This window comes from Phoenix dactylifera, chromosome 2, assembly GCF_051530095.1.
Source record: "Phoenix dactylifera cultivar Ajwa chromosome 2, Ajwa_hap1_PhDact_Kaust_v1.1, whole genome shotgun sequence".
NCBI classification, from domain to species: Eukaryota; Viridiplantae; Streptophyta; class Magnoliopsida; order Arecales; family Arecaceae; genus Phoenix; species Phoenix dactylifera.
This window is the reverse complement of record NC_143191.1, coordinates 54,144,084-54,170,816: the sequence shown is the minus strand read 5'-3', so window position 1 is coordinate 54,170,816 and position 26,733 is coordinate 54,144,084. Positions and strand designations below refer to the sequence as shown.

The 26,733-nt window shown below is 44.3% G+C and overlaps 2 protein-coding genes across 10 annotated transcripts in view; one reads left to right on the top strand and one right to left on the bottom strand.

Moving 5' to 3' along the window:
• Positions 1 to 4,378, bottom strand: part of LOC103720633 (uncharacterized) — a 39,337-nt gene extending 34,959 nt beyond the window's left edge. For 8 of the 9 annotated variants that reach the window (XM_026809824.4, XM_026809825.4, XM_008810434.5 and 5 more), the window contains exon 1: positions 4,068 to 4,377. In XM_026809824.4, the coding sequence (XP_026665625.4) occupies positions 4,068 to 4,112 (45 nt within the window). In that variant the 5' untranslated portion in view covers positions 4,113 to 4,377. Of the gene's footprint in view, positions 1 to 4,067 lie in introns of all 9 variants that reach the window. The other variant, XM_088717010.2, reaches the window with a different exon arrangement.
• A 10,706-nt stretch (positions 4,379 to 15,084) lies between these two features.
• On the top strand, positions 15,085 to 15,906 carry LOC149768411 (uncharacterized). Its single transcript, XM_089928463.1, has one exon. The coding sequence runs from the start codon at positions 15,085 to 15,087 to the stop codon at positions 15,904 to 15,906; it is 822 nt and encodes a 273-aa protein (XP_089784589.1).
• The last annotated feature ends 10,827 nt before the right edge of the window (positions 15,907 to 26,733 follow it).

Here is a 26,733-nt window from a genome sequence, read left to right as displayed (position 1 = left end):
ATGATCCACGTTCACAATGTGTGCACTTGTATATAATTGAAAAGAAGATAATTCCCCATTGTGGTGTCCACATTCTCCCAAGTTCAAATCCCATAGCTTTTTTGACCTCATGTGCCAATGTAATGCTTATAGCCTAAGCACCACATTTCAAGCCTTCTATAAACTAATTGCATATTCAAATCCGATCCTAAGTAGCTTTGTACAAGTTGTAACAATGTTCAGCCCATTGTAAGTGAATGTACGAACACACCAATCACAAGGAAGGTTCTAGGTCCCACACTATGTAATCATATGAATTTTAGTGTGGATTAAAAACAATCCAACTTTGATGATGTTGACAATGACTTGAAACGACGTTGCTCTGGCAATGAAACAAGACTTAAAAGAGATGTCTATCTTTGCCTTGACAAACATTCCATGTAATTACCAAATGAAAATAGTTCTTTTTTTGTTGGGGAAGGGTGGTTTACATACGAAAACAAATGAAGAATCCTTTTGTTAATTAAAGCATCTTACTGAGCTTCAAATAAACATGAAGAAGATGTGTAAGTAATTAAGCAGTTCCTATGCATTTCGAGCAATATGAAAAACCATTTGATGGTCTTCTATCTCGTGAAAATGACCTTTGATAGAAAGGCACCCTAAAACCCTTGTTTGTTGTCAAAATTTCATAGAGGAGGTTGTCACCCTCTCCATCAATGTATTTGCTGTTTAAAATAACTTTTTTATTGTTCTCCATAGTCAAACATGTTTTATACGCCAAAAAAAGAAAAAGAAAAAAGTCAAGCTACAGACTACAGTCTGGAACATCCAGAAGTTGTCACTGATCAGCCACAAGCTTAAAACATCAGAAAATTAATATTCTTGAATGTGGGATTAAAAAATTAATAGGCCATTCTCGCAAGCTTCTAAAACACCAATTAGATTGAAAGTTCAACCGTTCAAGGATGTGCAAATGTTTCTTTCCTTCTACCCTTGATGCAAAAAAAGGGTTTGATTGGGGATATCTGCCCATAGAATCTTAGAATTGTTCAGCTGTATCATTCACCTGCTCGAACTTCTCTGTTTCCTTTCACACCAAAATAATATGCAATCTAGGTGCTTATAGGTGGCTCCATATAGGCCAGTTTGCTTTAAGAAATGGGACTTTAAGAAACGGGACTTGTGAACCCATGTGCCTAAAATGCTCTAGGCTAACTCATGCCCCTCTTAAATAATTGGGACCCGCACATGGTCAATCACTTCAATTCCTCTTTTAACAAAGATTCTTCTCCTCTTTTAACATTCAAAACTTGTCAACTCAAATAGTTTCTCATGATCCATAAAATGACCAAATCTCATTTACGTGGAATACTAACACTTACCCATTGCAAATAACAACCAAAATAATAGAAAATTCTTCTAACCGACTTTAAGTGTCCCCCTATATCTTGAACTCTTGATGAGAAAAGGCAGAACTCTGGTGTTGCGTTTCACCACAAGCATAAAAGTGAATCAGTAGTCTTATGCATTATAAACCAGCCAATTAGCTATAAGTCCAACGACGCAAAAATAAGCCAAGCTACTCATCCTTTGTGAATATAAAGCAAAATAAACCCAAACAACTTAAAGTCTTCTCTAGGCAAGCCATACTGATTTTTCACCCTAAGAGAAATGTTGTGTTACTTTGGCACTCGTGTCTGGCTCCAAAAATCAGTGTCAGATACGTATCAGACACTTTGCTCCATATAAAAATCTACAGCTACAACTTTCAAAGATTGGCAGAAAGTTGAATTGTTCCAATAATGAGTTGACCCTACCTTTCATGTTAGAATTAAATATTCATTCATTTTAGTGATTGGCCAAGGATATAGGTATTGAAATAACTTGAAAAATATTATTTTTCTTATATACTTTTACAAGTATAAATAAGAAGCATGTACATTGAAAGACTTTAACAAACAATTTCCCTTTAATGTTCATTTATAATGTTTAAACAAACGATATCAAAGGTATTGATATATATAATCTAGCTAAAACTGTAATTTATCCTACGTATCCGATATCTCCTTTCCCTCTTACAGAGTCAAACACTTGGATACATGTCCAAATCTGATTCTCGTATTTTTGTCCATGCAAACTAGATCAATGCCCATAACTCCACATTGAGTTCGTGTTTGTGCCTCTTTGGAAGGATGGCATTGTTGCAAGGAAATAACAAAAAAATAGTAATTTTTTGAGACACATAGTTCATGTCCAACTCTTCTTAGATTCTCTCTGTCAGACCACCTTGAGTTTTTACACTCCTTCAAAATTGTTTCCTGCCACTCCCTTCAAGATGGCTATGCAAAAGATTATTATAATACAGTTGTTCCCACATTTGTTTTGAGCTGTAAAAAATAAATAAATAAAAACACTACAGAATCCCCATAATTGTACCGTTAACATTCAACTATAAAAAGAAAGGAATAACAAGAGCAAAGACCAAGAACGCGATAAGACATCAGTATGAATAATGTGCTATGAATTTTTTCCACTTTACAGTTTTTCTAGAGTTTAATTGCATGATAATGAGTAAGGTTGCAACTTGCAATATTAACTATAAATACTATGTTAATATATGGTTACCGTATTTGACCTTGAAAAATAATGATCTCCCACTGCATACTGCAAAGGTGAAGCATCAAAATGTAACTTGTTTTAGTTCAGCATTATCCTGATAACTTGTCTATACGAGGTTTAAGGTGTCAAAAATCCATCACTATCTACAACACCTACTTTCAGCATTCAAAAATTCACGACTATGCAAGAAAAATGCATATTTATCCTTTTCTTCCATTATTTGACTAAATGTACATGTGTTCCAGAAAAGTTATTAAGCAGTCAATGCACCTTTCACAAGACCCTCTGAGTGACACATACACCATACTTAAAGTTAACCTATTAATCGTCACCCATGAGACTTATAAATGTGTTCTAAAATGACTCAACTCTAGGTTGAAAACATTTACATATTCTTCCTGCAGATAATATATTCTTTTCAAGTGTCTGTGTGCTGATAGAAAGACATTCACCTTCCATGCTCTGAAGCAGTTGCAATCTAACTTGTAATCTTAACATAACTGACAATCAAATCATTTTTATATAACTGACTCAAGCTTTCCGTTTCTCCTAATGTTATAGAATAAAGGAGGAGGAGAGAGATGTGAAAAGTGTTAATCTACTTCCCTTCACGTCGATGCACACATATTTTTAATCCCAACTTGTTCCCAAGTATTGCTTTGCAAATTAATACAAGGAGGCCTGAATATCATCATTGCCACAATTATATTTTAAATGCTCCATGGGCAACATTATGACTGTGCTTCGTAATGCCTTTACTGTTCAGTTTTTCACTTAGCTCGACCAGTATACTGGACTAATAAACTTACTACAAATCTCTTTCCAAATCCCAATTAAAGGGCACCAATACAATCACGATTTCATCAAGCACAGTCACTTCCAACAACAAAAAATACTGTCAGAAACACAGGCAAGGCCCAAACACAAAAGCACAGTCACTCATGCCATACTGTCAGAAAAAAAGAACCCTAATTGGAACCAAAAATAATACTCATATAGAACTCTCAATGTAGCAACAAAAATACTCACTTTCCACAACAGAATCCAAGCAATTAGTGTGTTCAACTAAAGAAGTTAATATACTCAATTAAGACGCAACAACAACTTCAACTGTTAATTCACACAAAGCTACCCATACAGACTAGCAGTCAAAAGTGATTCTCCGAAAAAAAAATTCAAAGAACGAGCCAAGAAAACAAATGAAGAGTTCTGGAAATTTTGCTAATATTGGAGAGCTAAGAATAAGCCAAGCTCGTAGCTCGTGAAGAGGACAAAATTAGCACAATAAGCAAAGTAAAGCAAAACGACGGGAGAAAAAAAATAGGGGAGGAGAAAAGAAACCCTTTCCGAAGAATCCTTCCGCGGATTCAATCGAAGAAACCACCAAGTACGAATCTAGGGCACCAAAAGGAGCCGAGAATTCAAGAAGAGGGAACGAAGTACGAAAAACCCCAGGAGCCACTGACCTGCAAGGAGTTCGGCGAATTAGAGACCTTCCCGTGCGCGGCCATCGGCGGACTCCGGCCGACGGAGCTTCCCGGACGGCAATTCGAGAGCGAAATCGACGAATTCGTGGCAAGAGGCGAGGTTTGGGGGGACGGGGGGGAGGATTCTTGGAGCAGAAGGCGCAGAAAAAAGGCGGGGTTTAGGTGGAGAATTAGAAAACCCTGACCGCCATTAACGTCGCAGCGAAGCCCTCCCTTTCCCCTTTCTCTCTTTTTCTCGCTCTCTATTATGTCCACCGCAGGACCGCAGCCCGAACCCCTCCACGACTCCGGTGTAAATATACGACGGGAGGAGGGCAGTTTCGAGTGCCCATGGACTTTGGGACAATTACGGGATTGACCTTGGCCGTGGGAAGAGTCCATAGCTGGTCTTCTTCTCCAATCTCCACGTGTATGACACGTATAAATTGCAATTGATTGAGTCTATATGTGGCCCCGTGGGAACCACACGTGGGAAGTTAATGGGAGACCAATAATTAAATATATTGATGATTTTTATTTGCTTTCTTACATATATATTAAGATTCTTGTGTTTGGGAAATTAAATTCATTTTCTGAGCATATTTTTCATGGGCTTTTAAGTTTGTATTGTTGCTGTAAAAGATGACACCTTTTTGGAGTTTGAAAATGAGCTTTTTTGTATTGTGTGGCTTGCACTGGATTATAAAATAATAGAAAGCTTGACATTCTAGCAAGTTAATTTTGATGGGCTTGTCATGAACAATGGATAGGAATTAGCATTAGTTGTTTGTAGTGGATATGATTTTATTGTGCTCATGTTTTCTCTTTTGTAATTCATTAGTTGTGGGACAAACTCAATTAGAGAGATTGAGGAATTCCAAAAGGACAGAATGACGAGATAGCAAAATACATCGAGTCTATAGAAAGTTAGAAAGATAAAAGAAAAAAAGCACACGTTTTTTGTTTTTCTTCTATTCTATAAAATAAAAGCAGCACCTAAGTGAAAAAAAAGAAAAATTATAACCAAGTTTGTAAGGCAGACTGCAAGTTGATTTTCTTCTATCTTTATATGAATAGTAACGATGTTATGCACACGTTTGAATTAGCAAACTTTTGTGCAAGAATGAAGACGAGGTTTGGTCTTCATATAGTGTTTTTTTCCAATTTGTTAATACTATCAACTATATATATATATATATATATATATATATATATATATATATATATATATATATATATATATATATATATATATATATATATATATATATATATATATATATATATATATATATATATATATTGAGATCTTTCATGAAAAATATATGGACTATTTGTCATGCAACCAACACATACATATGTCTTACCATTCCCTAATAATATTAGTTTTTTTCAGAAAATAAAACTACATTAGGCATTCGCTGATGAAAAGTCTATATCTACAACATTTAAAAAAAAAAAAAAGCATGGTTGCATCTTTCTAAAAAGAAACGTGTGCAATATTCATACTCCAAGTACTTACATTACTTCAGACGTATGCTATCTTGGGACACTTATAAATCTATGGAACATAAGAAACTAAGACTAACAACGTGCTTTCCTCTTGATTTTCCATTTCTTCTTGACTTTCTATTTTACAACTTTTCTTTTTTAAACTTTTCTTCTCCACTTCTTTTTGGATGTGGGTTCTTTATTAAACATGATCGAGAAGTGCAATCTTATATTACCTTTGTGTTGGTATTGTATCATGAGGATAGGATTTCTAAGAATCTTTTCGCAGCTATGAGAGAGGAAATCACAATCTCTAAGAAAGCTTTATGGAAATATCTTACTCAACTATATTGGCAGGTGGCTTCTTATATTTGTTTATAAACCATATTTTATACACCATCGGCAGGTGGCATCATCATAAATATATACCCAATATAAAATAAATGCACCTAGGCCCATAGAATAACATGTATAGTTTTCATCGAATATTATAACAAATAGCAGCACGATGAGCTCGTCAAATTCATGATCATACATTCCTCTCGCATTGATGTTTGGAGCTTTTTTTCATGCAGATCTTCTTGAGTGATGTGAACATTAGATCGCTGCCGTCTCAAAGTCAAAGACATGTTTGAGACCAGTTTATAAGAAGGAAAAGGACAACATGCGGTGAGAGGATTGTGAGTGGTTATGAGTGGCAACATAAGGGTGAGAGGATCACAGATCAATGACCACAGTGTTTTGGAAAGATAGAACTATTCATATTTATAAGAGAATTGGATGGATCAATGGGACGTAAAGGTAAAGTTCCACGAAGGAGTCTTGCCATCTTTCTTCCTCTTCATGTGAAAGGGATGGCGCATAATTCTAGAGAAGGACTCGATCATGATGATAGATTAGACACGAGAGGAGGGGTGGAGGGGGATGCAAGCCCTCTACTTCATGATATCCGATAGATGTTGGGAGTATGCTGCACCTTTCAGATTGTGCATGTCTACCGGGAGGCAAACTGAACTGCTTATCGGATGTCTACCTATGTGGCTCAGCATTTTAGAGAGGTCTTTTGGACTCATCAGGGGGTCCCTTCTGTTAGATTCTTGCTCTTAATTCGGTTGGCTGCATTAACACTAGAGTAGGGTGAGCAACCGTTGTATCCAAAAAAAAAAAGGGGAGGGGGGGGGGGGGATATTGGTATGCCTGCAAAAAAGATTCATAAGATGTATTTCTAAAAAATCTGTTGCTTCGACTATTTTTTCGCAATATGATTCAAGAAAATGAGCTAATGAAATGCATACTACATGCACAACCACCCTACTTTTGATTTTCTTGGAGAGCCCTTTTTTTCCTCCTTTTGAATTATATATTAAAATGTTTACGTAACACCAATGAGTATCTATTGCAGGCCAACTTCTAACCAATGTTGCATTCCTGAAGTTGAACAATTTCCTGGAGTCTAACGTACGGTGATACAAGAGATGACACGACCACTTATAGGAATGGAACATATTCAAATTTTAGTATGGTCAATAGAAATCAAGATGATGATAGCAAAATTAGGAGTCCAAAGGATTGGTTGAGAGTCTGGTTGACCTGGTTTTCTTATAGTTTGACAAAAGCCCATTAATGTTTTGTGAAACGTGTCAAACCTGCTAGCCAAATAAGAAGGTTCTTTTTTGGTCTTTTTATCTATTAAACAACAAGAAATTTATATGCCTAATCTTTCAAATAGTAGTAAAAATGATATTAGAGTTCATAGTTTCGGTTGGTTGGTGGGGTATGAACTCAAAACATTGGTGCAGCCATCGAACCATGCTTGGAGATTTTAGATTTAAAAGTATATATAATTTTGTTTCGACTATGTACTTGAAGCTTATGATTTTAAAAGTTGAGATTCTTAGGGAATGTTTGGTTATTAACATGATAGTTATTAAAGTGAGAGAGAGTCTAGAGAGAGAATTTTTTGAAGATAAGAGGCAGATAAAAATATGAGTTTGAAAATTCCACTTAAAGAAGAAAGGTTGAAAAATATAACTTGTTGTATTTTGTATGAATTTGCAAATACGCCCTATTTCAATCCTGCATTCTTCCTGTTATTGCAGTGTGGCCTACCCTCCTTTCAATTGGAGTCAGAGCTTGCAGGCGGTGCCGACTCGTCCGCTGACATGGACGTAGTTCACAAAAGGTGCCTACTTATCAGCTGACGTGGAGATAATTAAACGATGTAGATCTGTCATCACCATCACAATCATGAACAAATCCTAACCTTAAACCCATCTCCTCCCCCAACCATGTCCCATAATACAGTCATATTGTAGCCTTTGAGGAAAACAATCATCTCCGACCCTACCTCCAAATTGTAACTTTCATCAACTAGAAGATTCCAAGCTCTTTCTTCATCTCCCTAGCAGAAATAAAGGTTTTAATCAATATTTTGAATGCCTCCATCATAAAAATCCCATTTTTCCCCATCTCCTCCAACAATATCACCATAGTCTCAAACTGCCTCATCTTCCCCAAAGTGTTCAACATCTTGTTGTAGGTGCTAAAGTCGTGTGCGAATCCTAACTTCCTGCCAGTCCATCAGAAGAATCCGCACACCGGCTTGTGGGAGGAAGAAACAGAATGTGATGGCTAAAATCCAACTTGACTAGTTGGTTTTTCTTTAAGTTTGTATTGAATATATATATATATATATATATATATATATATATATATAGAATATACAAGAGTAATTATAGGAGAAAAATTGAGAGAAAATTACAACAACAATTCAGATTCAAGAAAAATAAAAAAAAATAGTGCAAAAATTACAACAATAGTTTGAATTCAAAAATTGAATTTGAATAGAGAGAAATTAAGGTATGTTATTAGTGGGCATGCTAGAACCTCTCAAAAGACATATATCACAAGAGAAGGGTCGAGATCGACACCACACTTGTCCAGCACCGCCTCCATGTTCCGATTCGAGGCAAAAAGGTCCTCGATCATTTCGCTGACCCTCTCCACCTTCTTTAAATCTACTGGCTTCGCGCCCTTCTTCACAAAATCCAAACCACATGATTCCAAATTCTCACCAGAATCCATGCCGAATTTGGAGGAGGTGGCGGAGGTAGAGAAGGATCTAGGATTTTGGTGTGGCACTGTAGAAGTCATGGCCACTAGAAACATAGAAGGGAGAGGCAAAGCTTGATGCCAAGGACGATGGCACCAATGATGATTAGGAGGACGAGGTGGGGGTAGGAGAGGACCACAAGAAAGGCACACCAACTCTCCTCCTCCTCCTTCCATTATGGCTTCTCTCGGGGGCAGCAAAAGAGCAAAAGAGGAGGTGGTGGAAGTAGTGGGGTTGGGGGGTTTCTCAGGAATAGAGCCATTTGGTTGCCATTGATAGGAGGAGAAGTGAAGGAGGATAGGGGTAGCGGCAACCGAGAGGATGGTGGTGGCGGCAACGGTGCCTAGGGGTTTGACAATGAGGGATGTGTGGTCATATTAGGGAGGAGGGTCGGGGGTTAGAGTTAAGGGATGGGATAGGATTAGGGTTAAAGTTTGAGGATAGATTTTGTTTGTAAGGGTTATGGTGATAATAGTCACCTAATTATCTGTCCATCACCTAATTACCTCAACATCATCTAATCACTTCCACGTCAGGTGACAAGTAGACATTTCCGACGAATTATATCCACATCAGATGCTGACAAGTAGACACAATTGGAGAGCTTTGACCTTAATTAGGAGGAGAGTGTGCCACATTGCAACAATGTGAGAAACACAAAATTGATATCGATATATACGTAATATTTGCAAATTCATACAAAATGCAGGAGGTTATTTTTTTTAACCAAGAAGAAATTACAAATCGTATTTTTTAAAGAAAATAAAATATTATGATTTCTTAGTGCATCCAAATGCATTTCAAAGGAGATATCATCTCCATTATTTCCAATTTTTTGTCCTGGTAGAAGAGGGAAGAAAAGGACTTTTCAAAAAGCATTAGTCTCTCGTTAGATATGAAAGGTCAAAGTCAAATTAGTTAAGCTGCTTCGCTGTGCGAAGGCATAGATGCATAACTTGGGATGAAGATGGCAGGCTTGTGGACTAATTTTTCCATTATTCAGGAAGAAGGCCTAGCTTACTATTTTTTTGCCTACGTGGCCCACGACTGGCCTGTAGTGCACCCATATCGGGAATTCCGTCGAACGGGTGTTGCCTGGGTGATATGGCCGAACCTGGGGCTGGACCGCTGGTGTCGCCGGGGCCGGGGAAGGTTGGAGGTCCGAGGAGCAATGGCCCGAGGATTCCGGCTAAGCGCCTGATGTGGGTAGAGGTGGCGAAAGGAGCCCCGAGGCAACCGGTGTGGATCAGTCATCGTATTTCTCCCCAAGAGCTGGAGGTGCTGCGGGAGAGGTTCTCGGAGGTGGTTGAGGTTCCATAGGAGGAGCTGGAGGAGATGCGGTCAGAGTGGCGAAGCTCCACGGTTCTAGTGCGGAGTCTGGGGAGGAGTGTCCCAGCGGATTGGGTGGCGAAGGAGGTCCGACAGTCCAAAAAACTGGACTACGATGTTGGAAGCTTCATGTTGGTGGACGACGTCATCGCCATCAGATTCGCCAACAAATCCGACCGAGAGTCTGCAATGGGGAATGGTCCTTGGATGGTGGCAGGTCAGCTGCTCGCCATGGAGAGGTGGCGCCCCAACTTCATCCCGGGGATCGAGGATGTCGGGTGGGTGGTAGTCTGGCTTCAGCTACTCGGGTTGCCGCTGGACTATTGGAAGAAGGAGACGATCTTTAGGATCGCGGCGTGGGCCGGCAATCCCCTGGCGCTGAACGAATGCACGGAGCAGAGGCGTAGGTATGGTTTTGCGAGGGTGAAGGTGGACTCCGCTCAAGCCGGAACGATGGTGATGGGGAGACGTACCAGTCCTATGTCCCAAATGTGGGCGGATAGGTCACTCGGCGACAGCATGCGAGTCTTCTTCTCCAGTGGTGGTGGGAGCGGATCCGGTGGTGGAGACGCTTGGATTTGAGGAGGGTGCCAAGGGGAAGTCTGGTGCGGATGTCCTAGAACGAGTGGAGAGGGATGGTATGCGATCCGGGGAGGAAGGCGTCTACGAACCATGGCTAGTGACAAACCGGATCGGACCATTCTCCATGGCTCCCCAGAAGAAGGAGGTGCCGGGCAGCGGTGCGAGGAAGAAGCCAGTACCCTCCCCTCCGAGTCCCGATTCGAGTACGACAGGAGACAAACCGGCAACGTCGACCTCTTCAGTCAACCTTGAAGGCTGGCAGAAACCATCCAAGGTGGCTCGCCGGAGAATGTCGGAGAAGGATGTTGCGGTGGCGAGTGTAGGCGTGACGACAGGGGGACCGAGCCAACTCGACTCGGGATCCGAGTGGCGCGCTGAGTTAAGGGTAGGGTCGGACTCGAGTCGGGCTGCGCCCTATCTGGGCCGGAGCGAGGTGAGGCCCAGCTCTAGTGGTGGGCCTCGCCTGGGCGGGCCGGGCCTGAGCCCGTTGAAGCGGTTCAGGAGCCTGCCGAGGAATCTGATGGGGGTGGGCTCGCTCGTGGGCCCATCGGTGTCGAACGGGGGAAAGACTCCCTTCTCTGCGAAGGGCGGTCGGCTGGTGGTCCGTCGGAGGAGCAAGAGCTCGCCACCACCCCTCGCGTCGGTGCAAGGACGACCTCCTCGGGCAAAGCAACCGATCTTGCTGGGCAGCGGTGCTTCTCGGCACGGGGATGCGGTACCCCACAAACGTCGGCTGACCCGAGCATTCTTGCTGGCGGCAGATCTGTCGGAGCGAGACTCGGCGGCGACGCTCGGGCCTTGTCCGGAGGAGGCGGCGGCGCGACAGGCTGATAGGGATGGCGGAATCAGTAGTGACCGGGAGAAGGAGGTAAGTTCTTCATCCGACTATGCCTCTGTGTCTCATCCGTGCCAAATGGCATGGGTGAACATTTCTAGCTCCGATTTTGTGCCAAACTAGGGGAAGGTAAAACAGAGGGAGTTGGTGGATTTGGTGGATGGGAAGAACTTGGCTGACAGTGGGAGGAAGCAGGGAGAGTCTGTGGCTTGTGGCACGGGCTCTGTGAGCACTATGTGCCATATGGCATAAGGGAATAGTGGAGGGTAGCATCTTCAAATTCTTCTCCAAATGATGGCTTCAGCAAAGGGAGTGAACATGGAACCTCAAGGAGATGGAGAGGGTATGAAAGTGGACACAGGTGGTAGCAACAGCTCAGGAGATGCGGGTTGTGCGGCTTCATTGGGTGATTTATGAAGATCATCTTGTGGAATTGCCGTGGTGCGGGGAAACCCTCCTTTGCCTCGGCTTTTCGTAGGTTGGTGCAGCAGCACAACCTGGATATTTATGTACTATTTGAGATCCGGCTTTCTGGAGGTAGTTTACAGAAGGCCAGAAGGGCGATTCCGAGATCATGGGGGTTCTATACTATGGAATCTCAAGATTTGTCAGGAGGCATTATTGTTACTTGGGGACAGGGTCGGTGTAGATTGGACTGTTTCAATGTTTGCAATCAGGAGGTGATTTTGGTGATTTCAGAGGGAGATCGTAGTCCTTGGGTTTTGTTAGCGGTATATGCTAGCACTGATTACAGGGTGAGGAGGATATTGTGGGAGGAGGCTTATCAGATGATTAGTCTGGGCCATCCTATGTTGGTGGCAGGAGATTTCAATTGCATTGTTGATCCTCAGGAAAAGATAGGGGGGAAACCTTTCTCCTACAAAAGGAAGATTAAGGAGTTTTAGGACTCTCTTACATCCAATGGTCTGATTGATTTGGGCTTCTCGGGCCCTAGGTTTTAATGGTGCAACAATCAGCAGGGGCGGGCACGTGTGTGGGAGAGACTAGACAGAGCATATGCTACAGCTGGGTGGGTCTAGAGCTTTCCTGATCATCATGTCAGACATTTGCCGAGGATTGCATCGGACCATAATCCATTGTTGGTGAGTACTGAGGCACATATCCCAGTTCGATCCCCTTTCAGGTTTGAAAAGTTTTGATTGTGCTACCCACGGTCCTGGAAAATGGTGCGGGGGGCATGGAGTACCCCGATTTGGGGTGATGCTATGAATCAGGTGTCCCGAAGGTTGCAGTTGACTAGGAGGCGGCTGTGAAGGTGGAATTGTGAGGAGGTGGGGAACATTTTCGGAGAACAGAGGAGGAGGAGGAGGCCATTAACAGATTACAGTCTCAGGAGGCACAGAGGGGAGGGTTATCGGAAGAGGAGATGGGGGAGCTCAGATCGCACTTGGCCTTACATGATTTCTTCCTTAGGCAGTAGGATACATTATGGAGATAGAAGTCCAGGGTCCAGTGGATCTTGGAGGGAGATCAAAACACTAGATTTTTTTCATCAGGCGACGGTGATCGGGAGGCATCAAAACAGGATCAGAGCCATTAGGAGTGAGGATGGGCAGATGTCGGATGATCCGGACATGATCCGGAGGATTGTGGAGAGCTTCTTCAGAGCGAGGTGGACGGAGTAGTTAGGTGAGGGGCATCGAGTAGAGATGCCGATGCCTACTGTGAGGGGGTCAGAGGAGGAGATTGCTGCACTGATTAGGCCGGTATCAGAGGAGGAGATTAGGGCGATAATGCGGTCCCTTGAGAAGGACAAGGCACCAGGGCTAGATGGTTTTCCACCGTTGTTCTTTCGAAAGTACTAGATGATAGTGGGACAAGATGTGACGGCGGCCATACAATAGTTCTTTACTACATCTGTGATGTCATCGGACTGACAGAGAACCTTCATTATCCTGATACCGAAGCGGCAGGATGCTACTGAGCCGGGTCACTTCCGACCGATCAGCCTGTGCACCACTTTGTACAAGGCAATGGCGAAGATTCTTGCCGTCAGGTTGAGGGATTTACTTCCGAGGCTGATCAGTTCGGAGCAGGGTGCTTTCATAGGTGGTCGGAGCATCTCCGAGAATGTACTGATAGCATAGGAGTTCATGTTCGATATGGGGAGGGCCCCGATGAGGAGGAGCTTGATGGGGGTCGAGCTTGATGGGGGTCGAGCTTGATATGGAGAGGGTCTATGACAGGATGTGGTGGAACTTTGTGCATCAATCTCCGCAGGTGTTTGGTTTTTCGGAGACATGGATTTGGTAGATTATGGGTTGTGTCAGGGCTTTGCCATCCTGGTGAATGGCACACCTTCCCCTTTTTTTGTGTCGTCAGGAGGATTGCAGCAAGGATGCCCACTTTCCCCCCTTTTGTTTATTATCTGTGCGGATGCTTTATCCAGATCCTTGCATCAAGCTGTGCTCACTCAGGAGTTGGAGACTTACAGGCCAATAGTGGGTGCTCCCTCGATCTCTCATCTTCTTTTTGCGGATGATTGTTTGCTATTAGCCCGGTCGGCTCGGCAGGATGCCCGGGTGCTTGGTAGGGTTCTACGGGACTACTGTGCTATGTCGGGTCAACGGGTTAACTTATCGAAATCTGCAGTTTGTTTTAGCCCGTCGACCAGACAGGAGGAGAACTCTATCATGGAGATTTTGGGGGTGGCCGAGTAGGATGGCACGATGAGGTACTTGGGGGTCTCGCTTTCTGGTCAGCGACTGCGCGGCAGGGATTGTACTTTTCTGGAGGCCAGCATCAGGCAGAGGGTGGAGGGTTGGTAGAGGCACTCACAATCTATGATGGGGAGGATTACTTTGGTTTGGTCAGTCCTTTCTTCGATCCCTACCTATCTACTTTCCACTTCCTTCATCCCAGTGGCGGTTCTGAGGACCATTGAGCAGCTTCTCAGAAGTTTCATCTGGAAGAGGCAAGGTGGTAGAGATGGTATTCATTTGCTGGCATGGGAAGTGGTGTGTCAGCCGACCAGATATAGAAGTTTAGGAGTGCAGTCCTTACTGGAGAGGCGGGAGGCTTTAACAGCGCGCCATGTCGCTAGATTTGTTATGGAGTCTGACAGCATGTGGTCATCGTTATTGCGGGCTAAGTATGGAGTTTTGATACCCAGAGCAAGAACAGCCCGCCACCACCCTCCGGTGTGGAGGGAGATATGTGCCAGAGCGGAGGTGGTACTGCCGGAGATCAGATGGGTTGTTGGTGACGGACGCTTGATCGATGTACTGGAGGATTGCTAGGTGACCGCGCAACCGATCAGCCGTCTGTCGACTATGGTGGATTCGGGATGCTTAGCGGGCTGTAGGGTCAGCGACCTGATGATCCCAAATGAGGGTAGGTGGAGGATGGGGTTGGTCCGAGAGGTGTTTGGGGAACAGCTGGCAGAGATGATCCTGGCTCTCCCGGTGCCCACCAAGGGAAAGTCTGACAGGCTGATCTGGGTGCCATCGGGAGGGTCGTAGGTGCGAGCTAGGGATCTTCTGGCTCTTTTCAATGGGGAGCCAGTCAGACAGATTGAGGAAAGGTGGATCTGGAGGATGCGAATTCATCCGCGGGTGGCACTCTTCATCTGGAAAGTGGCCTGGGGCTACCTACCTACCAGGAGTGTGCTAGCCAGGCGAGGTGTGCGGATCCCTCAGTATTGCGAGATGTGTTCAGGCACTGTGGATACCATTGAGCATGTCCTGGTGCAGTGTCCCAAGGCTAGGGAGATATGGAGGAGGTCACCTGCCCCTCTTCCTTGTTCAGTGGAGTCGGCACAGGATTTGTTACATCTGCTGAGAGTATCCGTGCGGAGTCCCAGGTTTGCCCAGGCGGGGATACTTAGAGCATATCTGGCCTACCACATTTGGTTGGACCGAAATGCGCGATTGTTTGAGGGCAGGAGGTTCTCAGCGAGGATGGTGGTGGATAGAGCTGTGCTTCAGGTTGGGGAGGTTTTCTCCGGTCTCGACGTGTGTTCTCTTGGGATGGCCAGGGACATATGGGGTACTCGTTGTGCTGTTTCAGCGCCTAGATTTGTCGTTGCTTTTTGGGTACCCCCATCCCCTAGTCATCTCAAGGTGAGCTTTGATGGTAGCGTGGCGTTGGATGGGAGGTCCGAAGGGGTTGGATTTGTCATCAAGGATCACCTTGGGCGTCTGATTGCAGCAGGTGGCCGATGTACGCCAGAGCTCACAGTAGTGGGGGCTGAGCTGCGGGCAGCTTGGAAGGGCGTATCCTATGCGAGGCGGGTGCTCAGTGCCAAGCGTGTGCACCTCGAGGGGGATTCATCTATAGTTATCGATTGGATTCGGGGTGCGGACAGGTATAGTGATGGTCATCCTCTTATTCGTGAGACTCGCAGGCTGGCTTCGGAGATAGACGATTTTGAGGTAGTACATGTTTTTGAGAGGCGAACAGAGCAGCAGACTGGGTCACCTCTTATGTTGCGCGGCATTCAGGGGAGATCTGCTGGACTTCGACTATAGAGCTCCCGCTCCTGCTGTATTTTTTGCTTTCTTCTGATCTGGCAGGATGTACTCACTTTAGAATTATATGAAATTGCTATTTTTACCAAAAAAATAAATAAATAAAGCCTCAAGGAAGAATGCTTATTTCTAGTCGCACACAGGAGAGTGAGAGAGAGATAGAGACAGAGAGAGTGGAGAGAAGGGGAAATGGGGAAAAAAGAAAAGAAAGAAAGAATAGAGATAGAGAGAGTGAGAGAGAAGGGGAAGTGAGGGAAAAGTGAAAAGAAAGAAAGAATGCTTTCAGGAAACATAGAAGTTATTCCACTTATATCCTGGCTTTATCCCATGTCAAATGTAATACACCCATTTTGTTTCCGATAGAAGAAATTAAACATGGCTTCATCTGCATTTTTAACAGCAGGACCAGACCCATTTAATGAGGACAAAAACAGGCTACTTCGTAATTCTAAATGCTAGTAAAAAGAAGATCCATTTATTTTGTATTTAAGCAAAAGTAGGGGAGGCGGCACCAATGTTGGTGGTAGGTTTTGCAGCAGTATGGTGAATGCGTGGTGGTATGATGGAGATGGTGGTGGTGGCAATGGCCGCACACCAATGGTGATAGTGACAAAGGCATCAAGAGCATGATAGAGATGATGGTGACAATAGTGCTATAGTAGAGGAAGTGACAATAGAGGCACCAGCAATGAAGTGAAAGCGGTGGCGGTAACAATGATAGTAGAGTTGATAATGAACGAATTTGAGTATGAAAAATAAATAGACCCAATCCGAATTTTGGCTAAAAATGAATATGGTTTAGGCCCAAGGCCTGGCCCACGACTAGCTCTAAGCAATAGTGACAATAGTGGTGGTAATGGTAGAGGCAGTGCTGATGCTGGTGGTAAAAAAAAATATGAATTTTTTATTTTTGAAAAATATTGAAAGTAAAAATTTCTTAGTTATTTTTTTAGAATTAATGAAAGTAATTTTCAAAAACAAAAAATATTTTTATTCTTAAAATAAAAAAAAAATAAAAATACAAGTGATACTGAACATGCATGTCAAAATTTCAAAATTTAGAAAAATAATAAAATCCTATTTTTATTTTTAAAATAAAAAAGTGGAAGTGATGCTAAATGATACATAACACCTATGATGGTTTCATCTAAAATTTCATTACGAGTCGGTATGGACTAAAACATTATGGATTGGTTTTAGATTATACTTAACCTTATCTGGATGGCCAGACATATCTAATTTATTTTAATCTATTTAAGTGAAAATGGCAATCATAAACTAGAACATAACCGGTAGGCACGGACTTAAGCATTCTCAAAATTTGGCCTAACCATAGTGCATATAAAAATAAGCATGGACAAATAACAACTTGGAGTAACGTTAACATCATAAATTGCAATAAATAATGTGTTCAATATATTAGCCTATTAGGTTAGTTAGCAGATCAAGATCCTTCTAGAACTTTAAACGAGGCAAACGATTAAACAAAAACTACTGAGGCTAGAGATCCAATGGATTAAACATAGCGAGTGGGACAAGGTGGGCTCCACATGCGGGAATTGACTCATGTTTTTTAGTAACTAATAATTGATCACCAGCAGTTGTGATTGTTTTGGCATTGGTGTAAGTTTGGATGGAAAACAAACAGGGCAAGAGACTTATTAATGTGGAATAAATGCCCAGGATAATGACATCATTTGTATTAAAATATTTCATTTTTGTTTTATTTTAACTTCATTTTTTAAAATCAATCATTATCGAACCCATGTCAAATAGTAAATTGCTTGTCATATGAAAGTGCTAAACAACATCCTTTGCTCTGAAATATCCGGACAGTAGTGAGGCTGGAGGGCCTTCAAGATCAAGCACGTGTTCTGTAAAGCTAATGAGGCTGTGAACTGGGTGGCTGCTTATGTAGCCAGTCTCTCCGGTAGTACTATGTAGGCTGGAGATGGGAAATTGCTTCTGATACTCCGAGATATTTTGTTTTTCGATTTTATTGGATGTATCCATACTCGTCAGATATAATCCACCCGTCTTAGCAATATATATATATATATATATATATTTCTAGTAAATTGAACATGCAATTCAAGCGCAGTATACACTGTTCATATTTACTTAATATATTTACCGATATTTTTTTCATTAACCAAAATATCTTATCAAATAATTGAATAATATTATGATGCTATTTTAAATATTAATCTTATTAGAAAGTACAAAAAAATGAAGTTTTTGATTTTTTATTTTAAATATTAGAAATTTTCAGTATGCTTTGAGATGATATGAATACGAAGAGAAGCAAAGTTTACCGTATCAGTTCGGTACTAGTATCCGGTATAAAAGAAGTACCAGTATTTGATACATCGAAAAGATTCTGCACGTATCGTGCGGATACAATGCTAGCATAGCGCTGATATAGATTTCAGTACCGAGACAACGAGCTTTTTTTTAAAAAATATTTTTTATTATTTTTACTAAAAATCAAATATTCTTCCAGTTTACATGTAGGAGATATTTTAATTGATAAAATGCCTATAATTCACAGCATACAAAAAAATGGATGAAGTATACTCAAACTTGGAAAGGTTTCATATTTTTTCATATATGGTATATTATATTGAATTTATAAATTAGAATTAATTAATAACGGACCTTCAAAACACATGAAAAAATTTATAACTTGATAACCTACTTGTTGGGGGAAAAACCCGAAGCCGGAGAGAACCCTCCTAGACCGGGTGGAAAGAAGTAAACAACACAGACAATTGAGGAAACTGATCCTCTTGATCTTATCCAAATATTCTCTCTGTCTTCTCCACATACTCTCTTTCCTGCTCTCTCCACATATTTGCCCCCTCTGACTTAAGCATCAGAGGGCCGGCGCCGGGGAGCCCGGCCACCGGTTTTCTTGCAGGACTTACGCCCCCCAGGAGGACGCCACCCGCCGGCACGCCATCGACCACCGCTCCTGCGGCGGAGCTCCACCCTACAGGAGAACGCCAGTAGCCGGCGCACAGTCATCCACCGTCCCTGCGGCGGGAGCCCCTCCTCCCCTGGCTTCGTGGCGGTCCCCGGGTCCGATTTCCAGCAATAGTTGGCGCTAGAGGAAGGGCCCGAGTTCGCTGCCATGAAGCTAAGAAGCAAAGGGGCTTCTAACGCCTCTCGACGTCCTCCACCCAGTCCTGAGCATTCCGTCCGAAACTCACCACCTCCGACCGAGTCAGTTCATCAAGTTCGGCCGGAGCAATTCGATGCCCTGGTGCAACAGGTGCAGGCCTTGGCCACCGCTGTCCAAAGCCTGCAACCCAGGGGCATCCCAACGGCACCGCTTCCTCTGGCTCCAGTTCAACCGGAGCCCCCTACAAGCGGGTTTCCCCTTCGAGTATCATGCTCCAAGTCCCGAACGCTCAGTCCAAAATTCACCATCAAGATCTCCGGTAGATCAAGTTCCACAAGTCCAACTCGAGCACTTCGATGCGCTTGTGCAGCAAGTCCAAGCGCTAGCTATTTGCAGCCCAAAGCCTGCAACAAGTGGAGGCCCCTCCTGTGCCGCCTCCACGGAATCATGTTAAGCAGAGGAAGAAACTTTCTCCTGACTCCCGAGCCATCTCGAATCAGGCATGGCTCCCGCTGCAACGACGTATGTGGGGGCAACCAGTGAGAAGTAGTAGTCCAAGTCTCACGTCAACGAGTTGGGGGGAAAGAGAAATAAAAGCTGAGGTCTGGAGAAGGAGAGTTATGGAGCTTTAAAATGGGATTGTAAGCCTCTGTGACAAAGGGTATAGCCCCATTAAATCCCATTATCCTTCCAAGTCTTCTGTCTTCCGGCAGCAAGCAAGAAACCAGCATGTACTCCCTCCTTACGGGCGTAAGTCCTTGGGACGGCGCCCGCGACATTGCTCTCCTTTCAGAGCGTCGCCATCACTGAAGCCCCCGCCGAGCTCATGCAGACCGAGCTCAGAAACCCGAGCGCAAAACACCTCCTAAAAAATCAAGCCAAAGAAAGCCGGTGCCGAACCAAGCCCTGAGGGACTTCAAAGCTCGAGAGCTATCAAAATATCTTCAAAAGGTACAGGACGCCACTTTGGCTTCAAATAAATTCAATATTTTATCTATTTTCAGGTTAGCCAACGAGCTCGGCTCGTTCTCCTATCCTGACCACGGTCAGGATGCTCCGAGACGTCGGGATGCCCCAGTTACCGGGATGGCCCGAGACGTCGGGGTGCGGTCTTAGGTGACCAGACGAGCTCGGCTCGTTCTCCATCGGCTTCCACCGTCGAGCTCGGCTCGTGCTCCCCGACTATGAGTTGCGGTCCTCTCTGACCAGACGAGCTCGGCTCGTTCGCCTACCCTGACCACGGTCAGGATGCCCCGAGACGTCGGGATGCCCCGATCCGTCGGGATGCCCTGAGACGTCAGGATGCCTCAATATATTGGGATGCCCTGCCACAACGGGATGCCCCGATTCGTCGGGATGGCCCGAGACGTCGGGGTGCGGTCTTAAGTGACCAGACGAGCTCGGCTCGTTCTCCATCGGCTTCCACCGACGAGCTCGGCTCGTGCGTCCCCGGCTATGAGTTGCGGTCCTCTCTGACCAGACGAGCTCGGCTCGTTCGCCTACCCTGACCACGGTCAGGATGCCCCGATCCGTCGGGATGCCCCGAGACGTCGGGATGCCCCGGCTAAAGGGATGCTCGAGACGTCGAGATGAGTTGCGGTCCTCTCTGACCAGACGAGCTTGGCTCGTTCTCCATCGGCTTCTACCGTCGAGCTCGGCTCGTGCTCCCCGACTATGAGTTGCGGTCCTCTCTGACCAGACGAGCTCGGCTCGTTCGCCTACCCTGACCACGGTCAAGATGACCCTGGTCAGGATGCCCCGAGACGTCGGGATGCCCCGGTTACCGGGATGGCCCGAGACGTCGGGGTGCGGTCTTAGGTGACCAGACGAGCTCGGCTCGTTCTCCATCGGCTTCCACCGTCGAGCTCGGCTCGTGCTCCCCGACTATGAGTTGCGGTCCTCTCTGACCAGACGAGCTCGGCTCGTTCGCCTACCCTGACCACGGTCAGGATGCCCCGAGACGTCGGGATGCCCCGGTTACCGGGATGCCCCAATACGTTGGGACGTGGTCTTCATTGACCAAACGAGCTCGGCTCGTTCTCCACCGACTTCAACCCACGAGCTCGGCTCGTTCTCTCTGCCGACGTCCTCGAGGAACGGACCCCGAGCAGAGGGGCGTCTTCGGTCACCTCGGCGCAAGAACGCACTTGGTACCAGGTACCCATTTATTTAATGTCTTCACATTATTTTATCCTGGGATTTCTCTCTGCCGACGTCCTCGAGGAACGGGCCCCGAGCAGAGGAGCGTCTTCGGTCGCCTCGGCGCAAGGACGCACTTGGTACCAGGTACCCATTTATTTAATGTCTTCACATTATTTTATTCTTGGACTTCTCTCTGCCGACGTCCTTGAAGAACGGGCCCCGAGCAGAGGAGCGTCTTCGGTCGCCTCGGCGCAAGGACGCACTTGGTACCAGGTACCCATTTATTTAATGTCTTCACATTATTTTATCCTTGGATTTCTCTCTGCCGACGTCCTCGAGGAACGGACCCCGAGCAGAGGAGCGTCTTCGGTCGCCTCGGCGCAAGGACGCACTTGGTACCAGGTACCCATTCATTTAATGTCTTCACATTATTTTATTCTTGGACTTCTCTCTGCCGACGTCCTTGAAGAACGGACCCCGAGCAGAGGAGCGTCTTCAGTCGCCTCGGCGCGAGGACGCACACGGTACAAGGTACCCATTTATGCTTTTACATTAATGTTTTTACATTATCTATTGTCCTCGGATCTCTGCCGACGTCCTCAAAAAATGGACTCCGAGCAGAAGTGCATTTTCAATCGCCTCGGCGAAAGAATGCTCACGACACCAAACTACTATACTATGGTGAATCCTTGTCACGAGCTGACGAGTATTCAACCCAATTGGTGGGAAAGAATCTGGTCCGCCCCGGTAACTCGAGGCTCGGACCCAAAGTTCACTAACTTCGTTAAAATTTAAGTCCCAGAGGCCGCCTTAGGGCTTGGTCGAATTCTGGACTAAGCTCGGAAAGACTCTCCGAGACCAAATCCCTTTGGCATAAGCGTTGAAAGACCGAGCAGTGGAGCTCGGCAAGCCGAACCTAAAAGCCCTGTGGCGGGTAAAAGCTGAGGCCCTAGAGCCCACATCCTCGGAACCTAAAACGGATCCGAGCAGAGAAACTTGGACTACAATAGGCGAGTTTCCGAAAAAGATATTCATTCCAAAAAGCCCGTAGGCTAAGTACGAAAATTCGGGTTTGGCCCTTACAAGTATGGGGGGCCATCCCGACTTAAACAAAATAAAGCAAAAATTACACTAAGATTCGAGCTCGACCACTTCGGCTTCAGCAGTGCCAGGAGTGGTTGGCTCAGCAGCCGGAACCCCTTCGGTGGCCTCGGCAGCGATAGGAGTAGCCTCGGAGGCGACCTCGGTCACTTCGGGGACGGCTATGGCCGCCTCGGTCCCCGGAGTTTCTGCCTCCGCAGCCGGCCTTTCGACCCCTGCTCCCGGCTGGAGCAGGTTTACATCAAAATCCGGGAGGAGCTGCCGCAGTTGGTTGCGGAAATCCCGGAAGCCCTGGATTAGCCCATTCACGCCCTCCTCTTCTAGGAGGTCGCGAAACTCCGCCGATTCGCGGAAGAGCCTCACCGCGTTCTGAGCCTGCTCTCGAGCCTCGAGCTCCCGGGCTTCATGATAGGCAGCCTTCCGCTCAAGGTCCCTTAGCCCCCGCTCGAGCTCTAAGTGGCGGCCGCGGGCATTCTCCACCTCCTGCTCGCGGGCGGCCAGCGCCTGCTCGGCCTTGGCCAGGCGGCTTTCTGCGGCGCGCAGTGATAGTCAACTTTAAAGACCACGCAATAGCACGTATCTAGTAGGATAGTGATTACGGGTATCGATCCACAGGGATTGGGGTATAGTTATTTTTCTTAAAAATAAAAATATTTAAAATGATGAATTTGTGAAGACTATTAACTAAGCAATTGAATAAAAAAAATGCAATTAAAATGATATCAATTTGGGAGAACCTAGGGCAAGGAATTCACCACTAACATCGGAACAAGGGTTATTTATATTTTAATTTATTCTTGGATAAACATGCAAATTGGCTACAAGCGTAATAAGCATTTAAATAAAAATTCACAAAAGTAATTTGGGCATAATCCATCTTCAGTTGGCATGAAATGTCTACCCTAATCTAAGGTGGTAGCACATCGCATCTTCCCTAAGCATGGACTATCTTATATTTACCTAGTGATCATGAAGAACAGTTGTACGAACATCATACTTAAAATCACAGAAATTAAATATGATTCAAAAGAAGATTCCATTAAAAACAATAAGTTCATACAACTCCAAGAACATAAAATAAAATATAAAAACCATGTCCCTGTGTTAGGGCTGCATCCAGCCCTAGAGAGGAGATCAGCCCTGCATAGAGTTGGAGACGGCAGCAGCAGCACAGCAGCGGGCTTTCATCTCTTCCTTTCGCCGGCTTACTCTCCCTCTTGAACTTCTATGGAAATTCATTCCCGAAATGCCCAAAATGTTTCTCTCTCCCTCTATTTTTTATTTCTTCTTCTCCCGTGGGACTTGCCTCCGAGAGCTAGGAATAGCCTCCCCCCCCCCGGTGGGGGAAGAAGGAATGGGATCAGCCCCCTCCCCTCGTGGGGAAGAGGAGGAATGCCTCTAGCCTGCATGCATTGATTCCCTTTTATAGCCTTCACAGCCTCTGTTATCACACAGGGGATAAGGATGAAATGAAGCGAGATGCGGTTGAGAAGATCCCGGCTCTGTTCCTTGATCCTTGGACGCTGGGAGTTTGGTTGTGCTGCCGTTGGGATGAGATTTGTTCCGAGAGGATAGGAAATCTGGGAGGAACTCGGATCAAGCTTGGATGCAAGGCTGTTCCGCTAGGAGGAGGGCGCGGATCCGGAAACTGAAGATAAGATAGCTGGGAGAAGGTGATCCGGAAACAGAGGATGTTGATGGTTGTTGGGAACGGAACTGGGAGCTGATTTCCGTGGAATCTGGGGTGCATGCGGAGGCTTAGATTTGCTAGGAACGATCGCATGGGATGCTGAGATTGAAACTTATCCCGTTGGCATGCCGAGATGCGTGGGAGGAATTCGGCAGAAGAGAATCATGTACGTGGGATGAAGATGGAGTTGATCCGGAATGGGAGGAGATTGGGAGGAAAGAATCCATCTGTGAAATCTGAACCCCTGTTCCAAAGCAGGGTCTGTTGAGAGGATCTCGGAGGACGTTGGGTTCGTGCGATGAAGAGAAGTTTGAGAGAGACGTTGGGAAGATGAACTCGCTCGCGGGTGATTCGGATATTCACTGGTGTGGTCTGGAGAAGATGATGAGGAGAAACAGAGGACTTGATTTTGGGAGGATAAGCTCGGGAAGGACGTGGAGGTTTGGATTTATCCGAACGATGGCTGACCGTGGGATGCTGATTCTTGGAGTGGGGAGAGGATGTACTCTAAGGATGAACGCTGGGATATGGCTTGGCTTGATTTGTGATGAGCTGGTAGCAGGGGATGTTCGCTGTGATGAAGAAGCGATGGGAAGATGACACAGATGCAAGGGGAAGTTTGGATGTTGGTTCGAATGGGATGAAGCCAAATCGTGGGATGATTCTATAGGATAAGCTTGATCCGGTTGTTGGAACAAGGACGTTGGGAAGAACATGGAGGTTGAAACAGGGGAGAAGCTGGGATTTATTCCGAAGAAGAGATAAGGATGCTGTGAGTTTAAGCTAGAAGAAAAGGATGGCTTGGTTCCATTCTTTGAACATGGGAGTGAAAGTGACGTAGAAGCTTAATTTCTAAGCACTAAAAGGGTGACGTGGACATGGGTTCAGCGACCTGCACAAATTAGTTCAGACATCATCCCAATTAGTTCGACTCGATCTGCACATATTAGAATTGACCAATAAAATCAAGCAAACTCGAATTATTTTTAATAATGCCATGATGAAGGGGAACACATTTTCTTATGTTAAATTCACTAAATATATGAATTAAAATAATGATAAGTGCTATGAATAAGATATTAATTTATGCATTATTTAGCGCTTATCACACCCCCCAACCTACATTTTGCTAGTCCTCAAGCAAAAATAGAAAAAGAAATTAACTCACTTTCGCAGGAATCGCGATTGCATTTACCGTATGCAATAAGGCTTTAAACCCCTAGGTGGCCCTAGTGGACGAGTTTTGTCTCGTGAGGTTTTCCGGCTCAGATACCCACAAACTGCTGTCCCTACCTAAAGAATTTATTTTACTGTTTTATAAAATCTGATTTCAAATGCATAAGTGCCAAGAATTTCAAAAGCACACAAAGTTTTATTACTAAGTCAGCCCAAATCCTAGGTCAAGATGCAACTTAAGTTGAAGTCATTAAGTTTCCGTTAGAGAGTTGTAAGGCTAATTCATACTTGGGTGCTCGGTGATATCTGGACCATACACAAGCTAAGGCTTTAGATTCTCCAAAATACCGCTAAAACTAGTAGCTTCCAAGAATTGGTCAGATAAGACCTAATCACTGATTCAAAATCATCCTACCTTGCAGGATTTCGAGAGTTGTGGATGTTTACTTTAATACCTCATGGGCTTTATCTGTAATATTCCAGTTTACTCGAATTTTTACAACGACGGCTTTCACACTATCGTCTTTTTCACGGTCAATATTATTTTCTCTTTTTCTCTTTTTTTTTTATTTTTTTTTATTTTTCTTTTTTTTTTTGAGATTTATAAATTACGCACTTTTACTCTTGTAATGATTCCTCCGTGTAGCGAGCACTCAGTCAACACTCCCACACCAGATGGCGTAAGGTGTTGGGCATCAAGACTCCCCTACGGACCTATGCTCGGGTTCCTTATTACAAGCCCGCTGACCTTTGACAATAGGTAGCCCTTTTCGATGTACCTGACTAAATTCACTTATCTCTCTCTTTTTTTTTTTTTAATAGTGAATTAGATAGGTATGATTCATCAGGACTCAAGTTGCTACCAGACTTAACAACATCATGTTGAACCTAACTCTTAGAAGTGCAGGCCATGTGTGTTGTGAAATTCCAAAGTAAAAATTATCTTACAACTTACTAAAAGAACTTTTAATAAAAAGAACTCAAATTGACTTACTCCTGCCTAGTTATTGGGCTTTTTAGATTTTATATACTTTGTGTGTTTATCATTTCAGCACTAAAGCATAGAAATTAGTTTTTTTTTTTTTGAAATTCATTTTTTTTTGAAATTCACTTAAAAATGTGAAAATGCAAAAAAAATTTCTTCAAAAATTCGAATCCTATACCCCCCAACCTAGATCAGACATTGTCCTCAATGTTTTTTTTTTTGATGAATTTTTTTTTTTGAATATTATATTATTATTTGTATTGTTTTATATTTTTTTTTTGGATGAAAATATGATGCATATGGAGGATAGAAGCATTTTACCGTAGTTGCATCAGTAATATGAGGGATCCTGTTAAGAAAATAAAAAAAAATGCGACAAGAAAATATGCAAAAATAACCTATGAAAATTGGGTTGCCTCCCAACAAGCGCTAAGTTTAACGTCTTCAGCCAGACGCATCAGGTGCAGTTAAGCATGCATTAAAAGAAAAACACATCAATTCCTCATGTTTGCCCTAAAATCACTAGACAGCTCCTAACTGGTTTGAAGAGGGCACCTAAGCCTCCAATCTGGTCTAATGAACTGAGTTGACCAGGTAAGCTCCCAGGTA

Excerpts from the sequence above, each read along its gene's own strand:
- LOC149768411 (XM_089928463.1), top strand. The coding sequence starts at position 15,085 with ATGTGTTCAGGCACTGTGGATACCATTGAGCATGTCCTGGTGCAGTGT.